Source organism: Candoia aspera, chromosome 3, assembly GCF_035149785.1.
Source record: "Candoia aspera isolate rCanAsp1 chromosome 3, rCanAsp1.hap2, whole genome shotgun sequence".
Lineage (NCBI taxonomy): Eukaryota > Metazoa > Chordata > Lepidosauria > Squamata > Boidae > Candoia > Candoia aspera.
The window spans coordinates 159,548,854-159,570,707 of NC_086155.1; the positions used below are offsets into that span (position 1 = coordinate 159,548,854).

General features: G+C 36.8%; 1 protein-coding gene across 2 annotated transcripts in view; it reads left to right on the top strand.

Moving 5' to 3' along the window:
* The first annotated feature begins 592 nt into the window (after positions 1-592).
* The window catches only part of DLGAP1 (DLG associated protein 1), a 104,679-nt gene continuing 83,417 nt past the window's right edge, over positions 593-21,854 (top strand). For both annotated transcript variants that reach the window (XM_063299135.1, XM_063299137.1), the window contains exons 1-2: positions 593-1,549; positions 17,489-17,703. In XM_063299135.1, coding sequence (XP_063155205.1) covers positions 593-1,549; positions 17,489-17,703 — 1,172 coding nt within the window. The remainder of the gene's footprint in view (positions 1,550-17,488; positions 17,704-21,854) is intronic.

Below are 21,854 nucleotides of genomic sequence, written 5' to 3' on the forward strand. Positions count from 1 at the left end.
CAGTCATTAAACTATTACAAAGAAATAATTTTTAGAAAAAGTGTTAAGTATAACTTGTTTTTCAAGTATCTTCCAGCTGGTGATTCCCTCTCATTTCATCTGCTAAGAATTTTCCTTTTTGACAAAAAGGAAGCAACTTCTTTAGGAATTGAACTATTCTTCATTTAGTTTGATAGTTTATGTGACCAATATAGTTCCTATCATTATGCTTCAGTGAGAACTACCACAAATTCCAAATGTACCACTTACAGATAACTACATCAGAGGAAGTATATCCAATTGTGGCATGACTTCTTAAAGGATTTTCATAGCATCAGTGTATTTTTTGGTTTGGATCCAGAATAAGTTAATTGCTTTTAGTTTCCATTATAACGAAAGTTAGCCATGATGAACTTAATTACACTGATTTCAGTAGGAATTGTGTCCCTAACTCAGTATGCCTCCAATGTTTTAATACAGTAACCAAAAATCAAATATGTATATTATTACATCACTTCACATTTTTGTTCTCCATTTTTCTAGGGCTTTCTTGGTGATCTGTCAGTAAAACACGTGCACATATTCAGATGACTTTGGGACATTTTTTACATCAATGATGAAGGGATTATCTGGCAGTCGCAGTCACCATCATGGGATTTCCTGTGAACCTGTATGTGACTCTCTGGTACATCACTCTGATAGGAAGCCATATTTGTTAAATCCTGTGGACCATCATCCTGCAGATCATACTTACTATACTCAAAGAAACTCTTTTCAAGGAGAATGCATGGTTCCATACAATGATCAGATTGCTAGCAGCACATTTCCACGGAGACATTATAATTCTCACAATGAACTTAAGGATGAATGTGCTTTGGTGCCACATGGAACAACCAATAAAGGTAATCGCATCCCTGCCAATCTTTTGGACCAGTTTGAAAGGCAGCTGCCTCTTAATCGAGATGGCTACCATACTTTACAGTACAAAAGGACTGCTGTAGAACATCGTAGTGATAGTCCAGGAAGGATCCGCCACTTGGTTCATTCTGTTCAAAAGCTTTTCACAAAGTCTCATTCTCTTGAAGGCCCATCAAAGGGCAGCATCAATGGAGGCAAAGCAAGCCCAGAGGACACACAAACTATAAGATATGGCAAACGTAGCAAAAGTAAAGATAGAAGATCAGATGGAAAATCCAGGTCAAATGCATCTGGATGGTGGAGCTCAGATGACAACCTGGATAACGATGTTTGCATTTACCATGGACCAAGTGGGATAATGACTATGGGAAGATGTCCTGACCGTTCCACTTCTCAGTACTTTATGGAAGCCTATAATACTCTTAGTGAACATAATGTAAAGCCTTCCAGAAGCAATAATGATGTTAAATGTTCTACCTGTGCAAACCTGCCTGTAAATTTGGATGCTCAATTAATGAAAAAAAGTTCTTGGTCCTCTACTCTGACAGTGAGCAGAGCTCGTGAAGTTTATCAAAAAGCTTCCATGAACATGGACCAGACAGTTGTGAAATCAGAGACTTGTCAGCAGGAGCGGTCCTGTCAATATCTTCAGGTATAGTATATGTCACTGATGGTATTAGTTGTACTGCTTTTGGTTCCATGTATGCTTTTCACACTGAGATGAGATTGCAAATGAAACGATGTAAGTGGGAGTTAATCTAAATACAATTTATGAATAAATCTGCATTTTGGTTGCTAAGAAGCAGTGTTTCAAAGGAATGCATACAGTGAGGAACTGGTTCTTTTTCTTAATATGTGAAAAGAACAAGAGCTCTCTGAATAATTGGGGGGGATTAAAGGCATACAAAGCAGCACAGCAGGGTCACAAGGAGCCAGAGATAGTAAAGCTTTCATTTTGCATTACAATCTCAGTGAACTGATATTCCCAGGACAGACATTTGTTAGCTTCTGTAATCTTGGGATCTGTCTTCATGTTATTTGGTGATGAAAACTTGAGACCCTTTAAACACTTAGTAATGTCACACCGTTTTGTATACGGCAAACCAACCTGCAATACAAAACATCTGAACAGCTTGTAGGGAATAATTATATGAAGTGACTAGGTTGGTGTTCCTGGCTTTTATTCCTTTAAAATAAATAGCTAGCACTCTCTGAAAAATGCAAAGTTGAAAGACTGAAATTATTGAATGTTCTGATTATACTCTTTAAGAGTACATCACTGACTCCCGCACAAGCTGTTTGCAGTTAATAAAGCGTCACTATTTTTCACCAGTATTGTATCTTTAAATGTCAAGAATCAGATGTCTGCTCTTGGAGCTATCATACTGCTGGTTAATTTTTGTGGCAAGAACGTGGATCAGAGAATTAACACAGTTTCAGCCGTAAGAGATCTGTGGATTCTTTTTTATGCATTTTATTTTGAAGTGGATATGGCACATCTAACTGTGCATGGACAGTGGAGTAATGTCAAACAAAGAAGAGAGAAGACTATGAGGAAAAAAGAGGTTTGATCAATAAAATCTTTTGTTGTTGTTGGGAGGGGGATAGTGGGGGTAAGTAATTGCTCTGTTCTTTTTATCTGCTATTTAGTTTTATTTCAAAACATTGTGTATTCTGCAATTAGTTCTAGCTGTTTTGAGCTTGATGGGCAGTCTGTAATCATAATTTTGCACTTAAGTCTCCATGTTCAGGTAAAGGATTGGATTCTATTGTGCTGCTTACTTATAGTTTTATAGTTCAGATGACCTAGAAATGAAACCAGAGTACCAAGTTTTAAGGCGTTCTTTTTTTTGAATACAAAATTCATTGTACATCAAGTTGCACCCAAAAATATAAAACAGCATAATGTATGTCCTGTATGAATGTTTATCTCTGTATATTCTTATGGTCTTATGGACTATTAGCATCATAAAGTGGGGAATTAAAAGAATTCAGCTGATCATATCAAAATAATGATACTGTTATGTTGTGTGTCAGGCCAGAAAAAAATTAACTTTAGCTTCAGAGACTTGTCAGTTATATAGCTCATGACCTAATATATGATCATATATGAGAGTGTGTATCTATGTGTGTGTATATCTGTGTGTGTGTGTGCGTGTATTCATTCCTTTTTGCATGGGCTCTTTTGCAAGGTCTGATAATATAAGTGATAGGAACCCTTACAGAAATAGAATTAATCTGCAAGTTTGCATACCTAGGAATGACTTCCACTTAATTTAATGGAGCTTATATCTGAGGGTGTATGTATATGCTTGACCTGTTAGAGGGCATTATCTACCCTTCTTCACTGAATACATAGCATTCATCCCAAATGCATATATGATAGTTAAATGTTCTTACATTTTGCCATGCTATGTATAACTTAAGATTTTAGGCTGACATTTTTATTTAGAAAGAAGTAAATAATTTCATTATTTTGCGATGGTTAACAAAATATGATGGATACAAGGAAGGTACTAATGGGAACATGATGACTACTTTAAATACTCTTTAGCTCTATTAATCAAATGAGAATTCCAAGTTAAAGAAGTAATATAGGAGCATAAGATTTTTGCAGATTCTTTAACATGCAGCTCTATAAATATAAAACATACATATGTGCAAAATCTTGTCTCTGTCATCACTAGAAGCCATATTCACTAGTGATTGTGCATGACACAACAAATGTGTTAAGCAAGGAATGTTGCCAGTTTTTCAGTTAGTTTCTCTGAAGCGGAGAACTTCCAAACAGGTAACTTTCAAGTAGGGACAATTCCCAGGTTCTTTCTAAAGACCCTAGAGAAAGATTGTTATCTTACTGCGATGGTAAATATGATGATACTTTTTCTAGGTAAATGCAATGCATATACATTATTATTTCTGCAGTTTAAAATCAGATGAATCTATACCCCAAAATATATACATTTCCACAACTGTGGTTGTTGTAATAGCAAATAAATATTCAGAGAGGACAAGTAAGAGGATATCAAAAGAGAGATAACCTAACAACATCAGCATTTAAGTTCAGAGTAACGATGTTTAAGAATCTCAAAGAGGGCTAGAGAACTAGATAACACTGAATGGCACAGGGGTCCTCTGAAAGTTCATAACAAAAAAAAATGAATAGAATCTAGGTAACAGGAAACTGTTATTGAGGCGTATTTGGGGTTAGGGAAGGATAGTAATTCTGTAGGGTCTTCGGGTTCTTCTGCTGCATTGTCCCTTATTACACAAGATTATTTCTTCATAGTCACCATAATCCCAAAGATTAGGATCTAAAAGGAGCATGAGTTTTTCTGCACTTGTGTTTTATCCATATTTATTGTTTTATTTAAGCTTCTCAAGTTTACAAGGGGCCAAGCTGGCTATAATCAATGAGTGTGAATGTGTAGAATCAACTTTCATCATCACCCTTCTTTCTTATTGATCTGCTGTGGCTCTGGTAGCACAAAATGTACATCCCTACTGACACTCAGGCCTCTAAGTCATTTTTGGTATCACTATGATTGTTATCCAATTACCTGTTTGTGTTGGATAGAGACAACTTCTAGACATTCTAGAACAATTCACATTTGTTTCAGATGAAGACGGCAGCTCAATGTTGAGAAGGTGGTGAAGCTGGGCACAGGGTTTTTATCACTATTTATACTTATCCTAAATTCTGAGTATTTTTCTTTGTGTAAATATGGCACTTGGGTTTGATTCTCCTTAATCTTCCTCATTCACCATCACTGATCAAAACTGGGTTAATTATATAGACATTCTAGAAGTTGGGTTTGGAAATTGAACTGTGATATTTATTTATGCCATGGCATTCTAAAGAATTCAATCTTTAGAATGAATTCATTCTATTTACATCTATATATTATAATTGGTTGAGATCACTGAGAGAGTTGTTAATTGGCATGATATTATACTGATGGTGCCCATTCAGCTCTACTTTCATGTAATCCAGGCAGAGCAATGGAATAGTAAATATTTTGAGTAATGAACTAGATGGGGATTACATCTAATCACAATGGAAGTGCTATTGATAGGTGTTTCATCAGTGATCTTCTGTTTCCTAATGTTATCATAATTTCATTTTGGATCAGATTAGCATAATTTTTAGATTCAACCCTGACTTTGGATGCCAATTCATTATGGTGCTATAAAGCCAGATGTTTTTCACAGTCCTGAGCATAAGAAAAGCCCTGCTGTGCTTTAATCAGGGACAGGATAACTTACCTTCCTCTGTCCCGCCTAGAATGATTTAAAAAACCATCCAATTCACATTTGTTTCAGATGAATATGGCAGCTCAATGTTGAGAAGGTGGTGAAGCTGGGCACAGGGTTTTTATCACTATTTATACTTATCCTAAATTCTGAGTATTTTTCTTTGTGTAAATATGGCACTTGGGTTTGATACTCCTTAATCTTCCTCATTCACCATCACTGATCAAAACTGGGTTAATTATATAGCAGGCTGCTTCAACAACCTTAGAATATATCAGCTCAGTTTCAATAAGAGTTCACTTGTTGGATTATGTCACACAGGTACAAAAAGATAATTACTGCTCATTTGTTTGTTTCCACATGTAATTCAGAGACCTGGTCTTAACCTTTGAAGTCCTAAACTGTTTGGGGCTAGGGATCATTTTCTTCCACATGAGTCAAATTACTTTGTAAAGTGTAAAACTTCTCCTTAAGAAAACAGAAAAGAAACAACCAATGGGGACGGGTGTCCTCCAAGAATATGCATTTCATGTTGGCTTTCGTATTTATATTTGGCACCCTTAGTTTCCCAAATACATTTTGTTCCATTGCAGCTGTTTTAATTTTGTAACTTGGCCTTGCTGCTAGCAGTTGAATTTAAATTAATTTCTATCAGATATCTTGTTCTTAAATGCCTGTGGAGCTATCAAGTTGTTTCCTTATGTAAAATATCTGGTGAATATCAACATACATAAATGAAGTCCCTAAGTGTTGTGAACCAGTAAGCATGTTTCATTAGAATACATTTTATTTCCTTTAATAAGCAAAGTTTGGGTAACTTTACTTTGTCCCGGTACTTGAGGGCAATAACTATGATACTATGAGTCACTTGCTGAGATGGGCGGCTATAGAAATTGAATAAATAAATAAATAAATAAAAATACTTGTTTGAATAGACTGGAGACCAGTGTCTGCACAGAGAAAGATATAAAGATACCATTTGGAACTTTCCAAAATGGATCTTCAGAATTTATTTTGAAAACATTTGAGGCTATAAGATGGAGACCCATAAAGAAAATTAAGGGCTAACTTCATTTGAAGAGATCTAATGACAGAGGAATTTGACGGTCACCAGCAGTCCATCATCTAATGTCTGTGCAAATCTAATTCAAAACCTCTGGGTAAACCTTTCATTATTTTCACATTTCTACATGCTATCATTTTCACCATTAACACATTCAGTAGGAGGATGAACAGAGAATTAATTACTTAAATTTCCACTTAAATCCTTGATTATTAGGTCCAGCACCTTCAGGAAGGGTCATCATCATTCCTTCCAAGAATACTTCCCTTTTCAGGCCTCCCTTTCTGTCTGAAATTTGGTGTAAGTGAGTCCTAGAAGCTTTGCTGCTATCACAGCAATTTCATTATATTCTGTCCCAAAATAAGGGACAAATATATATTTTTTTAAAAATCAGGCTTTAAAGGATCATAGCTTAAGAAGCTCTCTCTGATTTGATATAAAGTGAAGCCTACTTGCATATTTTTGAACATAAAAAATAATTTCAGTCCTTAAAAAAATTCATATAGTTTTTGTTTTAAAGGGATTTTGTCAGATTTTTAGAGAGCCAAGATAGAATTCATCTGCAGAATCTTCTACTAGGGATCATGACCGCTACTTTTTTAGATGTTACAGTTGTTACAGTTGTCATCCTTGCACTGTACTGGTGGCAACAAAGATATGCTTACCACAACTGGAGATTTTTTTTAAAAAAAATCCAAAATATCTTAATGTACATTGCCTTTTGGATTTCTTTGTACTGATTGCTTCAGTGGTACCAGTCAAGACCTTGAATAAGTATTTGGAATGGAATGGAATGGTATGGAATGGAATAGAACAGAATATAGTCCTTGCTTAACAACCACAATTGGGACTGGCAACTCCATTGCTAAGCAATGTGGTCATTAAGCGAAACATCATGTGACCACAATGGATTTACATCCTCACTTCCACTGTGCTCATTAAGCAAGTCACTGCAGGTCGTTAAGTAAGACATCAAGTGATGGCAACTTGCAGTTTTTCTGCTGGCTTCTCCATTGACTTTGCTTGTTGGAAGCCAGCTGTGAAGCATGCAAATGGCAATCATGTGATTGCAGGATGCTGCAATGGTTGTAAATGCCTACTGGTTGCAAAGAGCACAAATCTTGATCATGTGATTGTGGGGCACTGTGACAGCCATAAGTGAGAGGACCAGTTGTAAACTTACTCTTTCAGCGCTATTGTAACTTTTGTTGCTAAACAGGGCAGTCATTAAGCGAGGACTACCCATAGAATAGAATAGAATAGAATAGAATAGAATAGAATAGAATAGAATAGAATAGGTTATTCCTCCCCCATCTCTTTTGATAATATAAGCTAGAGTCAAGCTGTCTAGCCTCCTACTGCAAAATCAGCACATACTGGTGATATTTTATCAACAAAATGTACTAGTTATAGCACTAATAACTTGAAATTATTGACCTGGCTCCTGAAATGTTATTTATTACTCCCTCTCTATGAGTTTAAAAGGCAATATAAAGGACTAAGTTATTTTAATTTATTTGTTGTTTATTTACTCAATTGGTAAGCTCCCCTTCAGCAATAAGCCACCCAGAGTCACTTGCTGAGATGGGCGGCTATAGAAATCGAATAAATAAATAAATAAGGCTTTAGACACTTAACAGTTTAAAAACAAATAATGTAAGAATGGAAACAGTCAAATTCATATCAAAACTTTTATAATTCAACAAAGCTATAAAACATAATGTGAGGAAATCTTTAATTGGCAGTGAAAATCTATCAAAGTTCATGCCTAATAATTTTTTTGTTGTTGAGGGATTTCCATATCTGTGGCGCCACAGCAAAGAAAGTCCTGTGTCTGGCCACTATCTGCTTAATTTCATATGGGGAAGGGGAAAGTGCTGGAAAAGGGCTTCTGATCAAGATGGGCTTCATTTTAGCAACAAGCCAAGCATTATGGGTAAGCACAAATGCTCAGGAAACTTAGGGAGGCCACCAGAGCAGCGACACCAAGCCTCTAAATCAGTGTTTCGTGCTGGCTGGGGAATTCTGGGAGTTGAAGTCCACATATCTTAAAGTTGCCAAGTTTGAGAAACAGTACTCTAAATGGACTTGGTGCTTTGATCCTTTGAGGAGGTCTTTGTATAGCCCTAGTAGTCAACAGCCAATGCAGCTGTATGTATCTTGGCAAGAGTGTTCCCCAAATGGCCCCCTAACAATGGCAGCTGTGTTTGGTACTAAAGGGAAGATTGAGTAAATCAAATACTGTATGTCCAAATTCCCATATAATGTGAAGATACAAGCAGAAGATAAAAGGAAGTGTACAACGAAGGAGACTTAACATTCAACCAGATGTCAAACCATCTCAGAAGTTGGCAGATTATGTGTGTTAAAAGGATAGTATTGCTCTCATTTAATTGCATTATATCTTTTATCCATAAACTAATATGTATCATGGTACCTTTATTTTTATGTATTAGAAACTAATTCCACCTTTCCTGCCATGATATCAGTCAGTGCATATCACTAACACAGAGGATGAACTAAATGTGTAGTATTTTCTATTACGTTTATTCAAAATGATAAGAAAGGAAATAAATATGTATAAGCATTATATCCAGGCAAGAAAAATCTTAAATAGTTGGATTATATATTAAATGTATAGAAAGGAGTTAGAATAAGAAATGGAAGCCAGAGTCAGATAGTTTGAAAGTGTCTGTTAGCTTTACAAAATGTCAAAATTACCAAGCAGGACATTTGAAAACTTGCAAAAAGAGTGACAGGCTTTCAAAATCCACAGCATTCTTCATCAGTCAAGATGCTAAACAATTTTGAAAAAACTGATGTGAGGGAGAGAAAAAAAAGGACTGACACACAAGCCATGGAATTGACTTTATAGCCAGAGCATGGAAGAAAGATATTTCAGGAATATGTAACTTCCATTGAAAATTCTTACAAAAGTTTAACAACAGAATGGAGTTAGTCTTCTTGGTTTGGTTTCTTCCCAATTCTGAGTAAGTCTGTGACTGCATTTATTAGTTGGATTAGTGCAGTGTTTTCAACTTCAGCAGCTGTAAGATGTGTGGACTTCAGCTGGTTGGGGAATTCTGGGGGTTGCTTAATAGGATAAGGTAAAGGTAAAGGTTTCCCTTGACATTAAGTCCAGTCGTGTCCGACTCTAGGGGGCGGTGCTCATCTCCGTTTCAAAGCCGAAGAGCCGGCGTTTGTCTGTAGACACTTCCTCTGTGGTCATGTGGCCGGCATGACTACACGGAATGCCGTTACCTGCCTGCTGAAGCGGTACCTATTAATCTACTCACATTGGCATGTTTTCGAACTGCTAGGTTGGCAGGAGCTGGGACTAGCAACGGGAACTCACCCCATTATGCGGATTCGAACCGCCGACCTTCCGATCGGCAAACTCAGCTCAGCGGTTTAACCCGCAGCGCCACCGCATCCCTTACTTAATAGGATACCAATTGCTTAATAGGAGAGATAATTTTATAATTTGCTTGTTAGGACTATGCAAAACAGTTTTAAGAATTAATTTGCATGTGCCTAAAGTTAACATTGTGACAAATATATAAAGCAGAAGCGCCTCGCTGCCTTTGCTGTCTCCTTTTGATACCCAGCTTCTCCGGCAAATGTTTCCTACATGTGCCTCCCTGAGCCGTCGGAAAGCTGCACTTGCTGGTGCTTGCTGGGGCAGGCTGGGGCGGCTGAGGCTTCACTCTGCGCTGTGGCTCAGGGGCTTCTTGCCACCCACAAGGCAGGGTGCAGGGCAGCCAGAAGAGCAGAGACTGGGGGGGAGATAGGTGGGTGGGGGAGTTGGAGGCAGTCCCTTACCTTACTGAGGTTCAGGGCTGGGAGGGACCAAGGCCGGAATGGCTTGGATTGGGGTGGGTTGGGTCCTCAGCTAACAACCGGTGAAATTTGCTTAACAACAGCAAGGAGGATTGCTGGGATTGCTGTCGCTAAGCTCTGCAGTCACATGACGTCTCATTTTACAACCACATCACTTAGCGATGGAAATTCCGGTCCCAATTGTGGTTGTAAGTCAAGGACTACCTGTAATTTGTTACACCAAAGAAAATGCAGAAGCCTTTTATGGCCACCGCTGGTAAAAGGCTTGGAAAGAAGCCGTATGTGTTTTCCTGACCTTGGTATTTTTTCCAGCCCAGCCTGTCCATCTGTCTTTCTGCCTGTCAGCAGGATAACACTCCAAAAACTAAATGCGACCAAATTTGTCATTGGGGGAGAAACCAGCAAAAAGAAAGACGGACTTCAATGGATCTTTCTGGGGCTTGCAGTGGGAGAGGCAGTTAGATGACATCTTTCATGTTGCTGACTCCTCCATTCTAAATCCCCTCTCTCTTTCTTCTTGGTCATGCGACTCAGAGTAGACCTATTACTAAGGAATTGGAGGAAAAATTCTGGAAATCATACTTTGCATATTTTTCCTGACTTGTTTTTCTTGAATTTTGTTGCCTCATTTACCCATATTGCTTTTTACATCCAGAAATAAAATGTTATTCCTCTCTCCCTCTGACTTGAGTACAAAGCCTGTTTCCACTTATCTATCTATCTATCTATCTATCTATCTATCTATCTATCTATCTATATCTATCATATTTGTTCACCGCCCATCTCGTGTAATGACGACTCTGGGAGGTTACATGAGATGTGGCGTTATTTCCTGCTATCATTTGAGGTATTTTGTACAGCAATGCATCTTAAATCTCACTGAGGCCAGCTGTAATGGTTGATGGTAGAATTTTGAGTCATTCTAACCACTTAGCTACCTATTAAATGATAGAGGTAAATTTTAGTTGCTTCTGTTGTTTTACCTCTCTTAGAGTTTGTCATAGTTTTTTTATATGCTGTCAGATAGGTGAAGTCCCATTTTAAAGCTCTTAGTATAAGTAATTTGTTGAATCAGGTTGTTTTCTGTCTGAAGTCCCTAATAATGGCAAAGCTACATAGTTAGCATGGACAAAGCTGATTCAGTGATGGCATAATACAATGGAATTCTTTCTCCAGAAAAATCTACCTCCCTTCCTATTCCTACTGAAAATGTTTTAATTTTGTTAACATGCCTTGTTGGGTTTTAAATTCTACTTTACATTATAATATACATTTCTTTTAGCATAAATTGTCTTGGAAACTTACTTTGAAAAGGGGTTTACAAAGAACTCCAGTTAATAAATAAGGTTGACTAATATTTCTTGGCTATGAAAATTGTCAACATATAAAGAATCAACTGGATTTAAAGTATATCATTATTAAAGTATTTATTGTGCTTATAATCTAAGTTCAGAACAAAAATAAATAATATTAGTTGAATTTGAATATACAAAAACAAAATAAACTCATTTTATTTATTTGTTTGTTTGTTAAATTTATAAGGCTGCCCATCTCACCAGAAGTGACTCTGGGTAGTGTACAATAAAACAGGAATTAAAACATTTTACAAACCTATTAAAACAATAAGAACAGATAAAACAAGACCATGAGAGGGAAGATATTACATACAATATAACCAGCATGCAGGCTCCCTCTTACCAGGGGATCCCCAGGCTTGCTGAAAAAACCACATTTTGAGAGTTTTCTGGAAGGCCATAAGGATTGGAGCTAACCTCACCTCAGAAGGGATGATGTTTAAACCCAAGGCAGGTTTAACTTAAGAAAATAGTGGAACATCAAATAGGTAGCCACTTTAATGGGAATCCTGGAAAGATAAAGCAAGGGTAATATTTCATAATATTAAAAGAGCTTTTAATGGGGAACAGTCTGAATAACTTTGGCTGCATCCAGACCAATTTTCATTGTGCTATATGCACAATTCATAATGGCAGTTCACAGATCATCCAAATAAAGTTGGCATGTTTTACTTTACTTTCCTCATTTTTTTTCCAACCAGAAATAATCTATTTTGATAGAAAGACTGAAAACAAAACTGCAAATATGGTGTGGGTGTTCCATAGCACTTCACTTTCCTAGATTTTATGAGGGTGGCTTTGATGAAAGCAGTGACATTTATTGACCTTTTCCCAATTCTGTCCCCTAAGTTGTTATGAGCACAGACAGAATTGTTTTGTAAATTCCTCTTTCCCCCTTTTTAAATTACCATGAAAATGTAAGATTCCATAATTCCAAATTGCAACATACCATTTAAAAACTGGCAAATAGAGGGAGAAAATGTAGAAGCAGTGAAAGACTTTGTATTCCTAGGTGCAAAGATTACTGCAGATGCTGACTGCAGTCAGGAAATCAGAAGACGCTTAATCCTTGGAAGAAGAGCAATGACAAATCTCGATACAATAGTTAAGAGCAGAGACATCACACTGACAACAAAGGCCCGCATAGTTAAAGCAATGGTGTTCCCTGTAGTAACATATGGCTGTGAGAGCTGGACCATAAGGAAGGCTGAGCGAAGGAAGATCGAAGCTTTTGAACTGTGGTGTTGGAGGAAAATTCTGAGAGTGCCTTGGACTGCAAGAAGATCCAACCAGTCCATCCTCCAGGAAATCAAGCCAGACTGCTCACTTGAGGGAATGATATTAAAGGCAAAACTGAAATACTTTGGCCACATCATGAGAAGACAGGACACCCTGGAGAAGATGCTGATGCTAGGGAGAGTGGAAGGCAAAAGGAAGAGGGGCCGACCAAGGGCAAGATGGATGGATGATATTCTAGTGGTGACGAACTCGTCCCTGGGGGAGCTGGGGGTGTTGACGACCGACAGGAAGCTCTGGCGTGGGCTGGTCCATGAAGTCACGAAGAGTCGGAAGCGACTAAACGAATAAACAACAAATTTAAAAACAAGCTGCATAACTCACCTTGGTTTTTCACTTTTTGGTTTCATAACAGAAGAACCACTGTATATGTACAGATGTAGAAGCTCTATCTGAAATGAGCATTTTTATAAATGAAACTGTTTCCATGGTCCCATATGACAATATTGATTCTGAAGAGGTGAAAGGGTTGTATTAACTATAATGTCCAATCATTCATTTCTAAGGCCAATTCCTTTTCACATTTATTTGCCTTAGCTGACCACATGAGCTTTGTCATAACAGATTTCATGGGAAATAGCTTTTTAAATTACATAATTAACATGAATACAGATATTATAATAGCTTATCTCATTGTTACATCACATTTTTCATTCCAGAACTTGGTGTAAAGTAAGTAAGTAAATAAATAAATAAATATGCATGTATGCAAACCCCCCCTCCAAAAAAAACCCAAAACAACCTGCAGTCATAATCACAAATATTGCTGTGTTCAAGGAAATGAAAAGGGAGAGGACAGGCTGAACTTACTTAAACAAGTATGTTTAACATCAAGTAAAGCCTATCCTATAGATAGTACAAGTCTGGTTTCTTTCCAATGAAAAACAGGGAGAGAGGGGGGAAGGAAGGAATTACTAGATACAAAACAACACTCTACCTATTATTCTCAGAATCTCACATACCTTCTTCAGAGATGACATTCATTCATGACTTAACATGCGTTTAATAGTTAATATGTTAAAAATCTGCTTTAACATGCAATCTTTAGCAACAAGCACATATGTTCCTTTTTGTTTTGTAGAATGAGTATAAATGTATAGATTGTAGCAAGGGAAAAGTCAACAACTAAATAATGTTTAGTAGCATGTATAAAATCCATAATAAATCCTAAAAGGTATAGATTTGAAGATCTATACTGAGCAATCATTAATCATTGTTCTTCAGTTGTATAATTTAATTTCCTTTAAGTATTTGCATATTAATAGAAAGTTCTAGTTGCAAGTCTCCCATGGTGAGTGATAGCCAGCCACTCCTCCTTCCTAGACCTCCTGTTTATTTTCAAACTCACATTTGCCTTCACAAAGCCCAAAAGAAGCTTAAATGTTCCCAGCTGCAATAAACTATAGTGGAACTGATATGAATAATGAACTTGTTATGCTACAAAAAAAGTCTATTTGCTTTTTCACCTTACAAGGTAAGATCATAGAAATTGTAAGAGAAAAGATTTCCTCCCAGCCCCCCCAAAAAAAAATCAGGGAGGAAGGGAATCTATTTTAGAAGAATGTGTGGCATATTTATATTTCAGCCCAAGTACAGATGTATAAGGAGTGTTCTTGCACAAATTATTTTACTATGCTATTTTACTTTTACTGTTGGTTTATTGTTATTTTGCTTTGTTTAGGACTAGAATTCTATTCAAGCAATACAAAAAAGGCTACAGATTATTTGGAGGAGTGTTACTGTGCAGTTCATTATTTTATTTATCAGCTTATTTCAAAGTGAATTACAGAAAAAGGGTGTCATACTCCATCTATTATTAAATGTTATTCATTGTTTGTTAACAGTATTCAGAAGATAATTTTCCTGTTAAATGTTACAGAAAACGTAATAGATAATAAGCACTAGAGAACTCCTTGCTAAGAATATAATAAAACCCTCAGTGTACATAAACGATAGAAACCTTTACATGGGAGAAATTTTATTTTGGATGGGGGACAGAGAAATTGGTGACCTATGTTTTTATTTGATTAAATACTTTATTTGAATTAGATTGTATGCTAGCAGCCAAACACTATATAGATTTCATAAAAACCACTATAAGGAGACTGTACTTGAATTTTGATTAATCTCTTGAGAAAAAACAGATGCATTTCAATACTTTTGTTTCTGAAGTGATTAAAACAATATTGTAATAAGACTGATAAAATTGATGTTTGAAATAAAAATGTATCATAATTTGTTTTTTCTCTCAGTCTTTCAAATCCTTAAGGAGAAAAACATAGTTGTCTTGCTTTGTAGGCTGGCTTAATTTCATTCATGCTTCAGTGAGCTGGTGTGGGATAATGCTTAGACTGTTGAACCAGAACCAGAGGGTGCCAATTTCAAATTACTACTCTGCCACAGAGTTCTTAGGATGGTCATTTTCTCCTGTCTCTCTCGTTTTGTCTCAGTTTATATATCCTACAGGGTTCACGAGGATAAAAAGGGAAAGAAGATCACCATATATGTAATTAACTTTGGAAGATGATACTAATAAATTCCTGAAATAGAAAATTACAGTCTTAAACATATGCAACTTGTGTTAAATAACTGATTTTTCCATTTGTCCCAATGTTTTTTTTTTTCAGTAGTCACCTCTAGTATTAATAGCAATCAAATTAAATCCCACACCACAGACTCAATTCTAGGATAGGGGTTTTTTTCCTGTCTAGAACCGTGTGGGGAGACGGGGTTGGGGAAAGAGGACAATATCAAATTAGCTGAAATGACCTCTGAGTATTTGGATCATTCTGAGTGTTCCAAAAATAGACCAACCTCAAAATGGGCCCAGAACATTCCTCAAAATAGCTCATTTGGCATACCACTAGAGATGACTTTAAGGTCTTCTATACCTTGTTTCACCAGCTCCAATGCCCAACCAGGAATGCAGGTAAGGAGATGATTTGGCACCTGGGACACTGTAGAATCTCTTTCTAACTTGGTTGCACTGGTTTCTGCTGCTTGTTCCAGGGTAAAGAACTGAATGAATGAAGTGTCTTTAAAAAGGGACATCTTTAAAAACCAGTTAAAGGGCTAGGCCTTTCATTTGTACTACCTAATATTTTGTTGTAAAGTTCAAGTGGAAAAAAACAGGAAGGGAATTTATTTTGGGGAAAATATCTTTACACATTGCAGTCATCTCCTGTGGCTGTATGGGTTTTCAACCTATTCAATTTCTATATTAAAGTTATATCTTAAACATTTTTTAATAAAAGGTATTCGTAAACCTCTAGAATTCTGCATCATCCAGAATTACTTCACACTGATATTGCAAGTCTTTCTTGCTAGGCTGCTAGCAAAGTATATAGATTGTTGGATTTGTAAGATAAGGGGGGAACCTCTTTCCTCTGTACCAATCAAAAGTAAAAATGCATATATTTTGCCTGACCACAATTCAGCTACAAAACATATCCATCCAATTTCTCTTAAAAGTAAGCTTCTGTTTAATTTTCTGTATACTTTTTAAACTCTAATGCCTTAATCCCTACACCAGACTGGCTCTCAAACTAGGAGGTAACTGATAGCAAACTGACATACTTCTCCAAAGGTGTAGATAATCTGCTGAGATTTATTCTCTCCAGTTCCCTGAACATTCATTAATACGGTTTGAAAACAAGAACAGAGTCTTTGGAGCCTAAGCAGTCCAAAGTAAGAATTCAAAGTAATTTTCAAAATAAAATGCCTAATCAAGGAGGTAAACTGTTCTGGCAGCAGCAATTTGAGGCTTGTTCTCCTGGTCTCTCACAAGGGAATCTCAACAAGCCTTCCACCTTGGCTGTGGGTATATAAGCAACTCCTTACTTCTGTAATCTCTGGCTCTCTTCCCTCGCTCCTGATGATGACTTGCCAGCTTGAGGAACCAGGTTCTCTGCTTGGGCAATATGTTTTGTCAGGGCCAGGCTGCACAGAAGGGTGGGGGGATTTGTACAGACCTGATAAGGGTAATGGAGCAGGTTCCTTCTCTCTAGGTTTCTCTTGGCTGGCATCTGCCATCTCTCTCAACCTTCTTTCCCAACTCCTTCACCTGCTCCTTCATCATAGCATTCCTGACAAGGCAACAAAAGTAAAACTGGCTCATATTACTAGAGATTTTTCTCTGTGGTCTTAATATTGTATCAGCACTTTGGTGTGTCTTGTCCCAATTTCAGCTTTTCTCGTGCTGTGTAAGGAGGGGTTTTTTCAACCTCTTCTTTTGTGGAAGAATGTAGTCCACTAAGTTGTTTGCACTTGGAATTTCACTGGCCCAGCCTCCTTTCACTACGTGGACCTCGCCACCCCAGGCTTTCTCCTATTTAATAGCTCAGAGGAGCTGAATCATTGAGAAGCTAGTGGCTCTCCTGTATTCACAAATAGTACAAGCCAAAACATAGTTTTGGGAATTTGATTATGTCTCTTTGTCACTTTGTCCATCAGAGGGGGTTGTGGATATGCTCATGTTTACATACAAATGCTTTAGTTATGCAGACTGAAAGCTTGGTGCTCCATTTGTAAGAATCTTAGCAGAGATGCCCACTCAGCTGAACAGTTTAAGTGGTTCATTTGCAATGACTATTGCAGTGACTGTGCACTAAAAAAATTGCCTCCGGGTATAATATACATTGATATAATCACAGAATCACCAATAGTTTTCCCTGTTCCTACACTGCTTCTGGAAAGGTTTAGCAAGCCTGGAGTTAGCATCAGAGTTCTCTCTGCAAACTGAAAAGAATATTACTTTTTTTTTAAAAAAATGTTTGCATTGTAGGTTCCTCAAGATGAATGGTCTGGATATACTCCTCATGGCAAAGATGACGAGATTCCATGTCGGCGAATGCGTAGTGGCAGCTACATTAAAGCCATGGGAGATGATGACAGTGGGGACTCTGACACTAGCCCAAAGCCATCTCCAAAGATTGCTGCACGCAGAGAGAGCTATCTTAAGGCCACCCAGCCATCACTTACAGAGCTCACAACCCTCAAGTAAGTCTTTGTTTTAACAATAATTTTTATAGGATAGAAATTCAAAAATGATCAGATGGTGAGATTTCTGGACTACCAAACATGGAAATGAGTAGGAATGTGCCTATGTTACCAGTTGATATGTTAAGTTGTTGTCTACGTTTGGGTGAAATAATGTTTATTGCATGTTATGAATAGTAAGTTGAAATCATGGTTCCCAATTACATCAGAAGAAAAATACATGTGATAATCACCATCTACATCTGAGACTTGGTTCCATCTCCCATTACCATCACTTGGCATAGATATTGGAGAAGATGGTAGGCATTCCCCAAAACCTTAATGCTTAGGTGTTAGAAATCCCTGTGTTAATTGGACATACTAACTATCCCTGACTTTTTTGGCTTTTCTTCATGATAGTGGTGACAATTGCCTTTCCTTAAAGTTCCTATTGAGAGAAGTTGCTTAAAATGCAGATCATCTTCCTTTTTTGTTAATATAGTCAATATAGTAATTAATTTGGTTTTTATTAAAATTAAATCAATTTTTGTTTTAATCCTGGTGATAGTAATTCTTTTTCCTCAGAGCCAACTAATAGCTTATGGGGAACAGATACACATAATTTCTAATTTTTAAAATCTTAAATTCATAGTCCATTTCTATTTCTGCATCAGTATTATTTTTAAAAATGTTCAGAATTGTTCATGAAGACTCATACAGTTTAAACTCTTCTGATACATCTTTTTGGGACACATTTTTCCTGTAATTATGCAATTTTTTATATTTATTTTTCACAATATTAATTTTTGCAAGTGATTTTCTTTAAGTTTATTGTATATTTTTGAGTTGTAAACTGTATTGCAAAATTTTTAGAAGTACAGATTTAGTCTGTTAGTTCATATATAGATTTGGGAAGTGAAAATTGACTAAACTGATGTTAAAATGAAGCAAGTTAATTTCCCTTATATAACTAGCTTTGCCTAGTAGTCATATCAGTCTTATTTCTTCTTTTACATATAAAAATCATTCTACCAGTCTCTGCAGAGTTTGGGAAATCATCTTAGAGGTCTAGAATTAATCATCTTGGCAAATAGGATCACTTCAGATATCCAGAAAAAATGTGAAATCTTTGTATTACTAAAATATTAGGTCTGTTAAGCAGAAGAAGTGTGACTGCATCTTACGAATCAGAATATTCTTTATTCAGTATGGATTTATTTCAGTTTGCCTAAACTGTCACTGATTTTTTTGATCTCAGATGACAGCCCAAAACAGACTGCATTAAAAAGATACTGCAACATAATTTCTGTAATACTTAGAGTGGTAGGGGATGAATTCATGTATTCTAGTCTTACGACCCCATTATTCCCTTCACTGCACAGTATATTGTTGCACTTCAGATTCCCAATACTAGACATTCCCAACCCATGTAATATAAATCATATTTTGGGGGAGAATGGTAAGAAGGCAGAGTATTTCACTATCCTCAGTGCTTTTTATTTGAGTATAAAATCAGAGCTGCATTGTGGTCACATTACATAAGCAGAAATACTTTCTGATTTCTTTTAATATATTTTCTCCTTAGCCCACCTCACAATCTCCCTCCTACAAGCTGTTCCCCATGCCATGGTTTCCATGTGGTTACAGAACACTTTTTGAACGTTATAGTTAAAATTCTGAATAAAACACAGCTTGCTGTGATCATGAAATCACACCTCCGCTCTTTTACTCCCATTATCCTACTAGGAAGTGAGAAGCTGTTGTTGTTTTTTCCTTCAGATGGCAATGTTTGCTGGGAAGGGAGGAGGGCAGTAAAAATAATTATCAGGCAAGTGAACTGTTCTGATTAAACTGATTCTTTTCACTGCCCTAGCTTCATGATCTTCCCATACAGATCAGTACATAAAATAATTTTCTTGATTTTAAGTGAATGAATAAAAGTGTTAACCAGCATAAAAACATCCAAATAAAAGGACTTTTAAATAAAAGGACTTTTCAATAATATACTGTATGTATTATGATTACATGGAGTTATATAAATACATACATATGTAGTACAAGTTATAAGGAAATCATTATTACTAATGACTTGTAAGAAAGTATGTGCATACTAATTATGTGAGTAACAGATCTGTATTATTTTATTGTTTAATCAAAGTAAGTCTTCTTAAATATGCAAGCAGCAATAGATTGATCCTCAATAGGCAATAAAAGTATTAACACATACAGAAAATATAGATCAAGACTGAATCCCAAGATGCCTACCATGTATAGAAACTGCCCTTGCTCATGAAGAGACTCTTTAACTTTGCACACTAGACTGTAAAAGTTAAATTAAAAAATGTTCTGCTTTTACATCCTTGTGCATCCAGAAACATGAAAACTATTACAGATCTATAACTCTCCATCAAGTTAACTAACAATTAATCCAAAGCAGAACCATTAACTAACAATTAATCCAAAGCACAACCAATAACATTAAAACATCTAAATAATTAAATAATTAAATATTAGGAGACAAAATATGAAAAACAAAAGCATTCGTATTTAGTGGTCAAATCCATCAAGCAGTGAAGGCAGAAATCATAAATCTTCATTAAGGTTTTGATAATAGAGTTATTTTCATCTCTATTGTTGAAAAGCTAATAAAGCAGGTGTCAGTTGGGTCTGTATGATGCAGAGTTTGTATGATGCAGATCTTTAAAGTGGGAAGTTACTTGTGGGAGCAATGGCAGTTAATATGCCTGCAATGTATGAACCACAAGTGTCCAGGTTTGCTCTATCATTCACTCCTATTAATCCCACGGTAGCTAAATTTGCATGGAATATTCGCCTAGGATCTTGAAAATTCATGATGCTGGTACCTCTAGTCTATTATTGGTGCGTAGTTCACCTTGCTAATGTAAGGGTATGCAGTTTCTGTTGGGATGATGGCTGGCCTAGCTCTTGACCAATAGATCAATGATTACACTCTAAACGTGGGTTGGGGGTAGGGCCACACTCCAAATGGGCAGGGCCATGGATTTGTATAATGAATGTTTACAGCAGTTTACTCCTATCCAGAAACCTACCATTTATTTGTTCATTTATTCAATATGTAACCAACTGTAATCTTCTATGACTCCTGGCAATTAACAAATCTATATAATCTGAAATATTCATGATAAACATAATAAATAAATAATTCTCCAAACCAAAACCGAAAAGCAACACTAATACAAAAAGGCAAACAGCCACTGTTCAATCCACAAGAGCCCTTTGGAAGAGCAACCTCTTCAGCATCTTCTGAAACAAACAGTCTGAGGGCCCAGCCTGATTGCAACAGGAAGATTGTTCCAAAGATCACGTGCTACCACAGAGAAGCACCATCTCCATGCCTTAGTCCTCCTCACCTCACAGAAGTGGGGTACTAGCAAAAGATTCTCCTAGGACAATCAATTCAATTGAGTCATTGTCCTTGGAGGATGCGGTCATGGAGACATCTGGTTACCAGACATATATGGCTGCATAGGTGAAAAACAGCAGTTTGAATTGCACCTGGAAGCCTATTGGAAGCCAGCGCAGGGCCTGCACTACAGGCATAACATATTCCTGGTGACATATGCCGCCTAACAGGTGGACCATCGCATTTTGAACCAAAGGCAGCCTCATAATACAAAATCGGTTTTTAAAATGTCTATTTAATATCTATTGAGGTTTTAAAATTAAAAAAAACTAAAATAGTTTACTTTGCTTCTGTATATATACACAGACTCCCAGATCACATTTAATAATCAGTATGTACAATAATACCTTTTTTTACAGCTGCAGCCTACTCTACTGAGCTCTTGATCATAGGGGTTGCCTGGGAATTTTTCTGTGACCAAAAAAAGGGAGAGTGAATGCTATAGTGAGGGAGGTCAGTATGAGAGTGAAAAGAAATTTTTAAACATCAGGGAGCAAACATAAACCACATGAGAAAATTAAGGTTCAGCTTTCCATAAATGAAGGGAATGGAAGGGAAGGGGATTTCAGCCTGAGCATGTGGGATCAGAATGGGAAAGGGGAAGGGGAAGGGGAAGGAAGGATGGATGGATGGAAGGACGGACAGAGTAGTTTTTTTAGCACGGAGGGAGATGAGTATCACCACGTGGGGAACTCCAGAAGTCGCATCAGACTCTTGTGTAAACTGT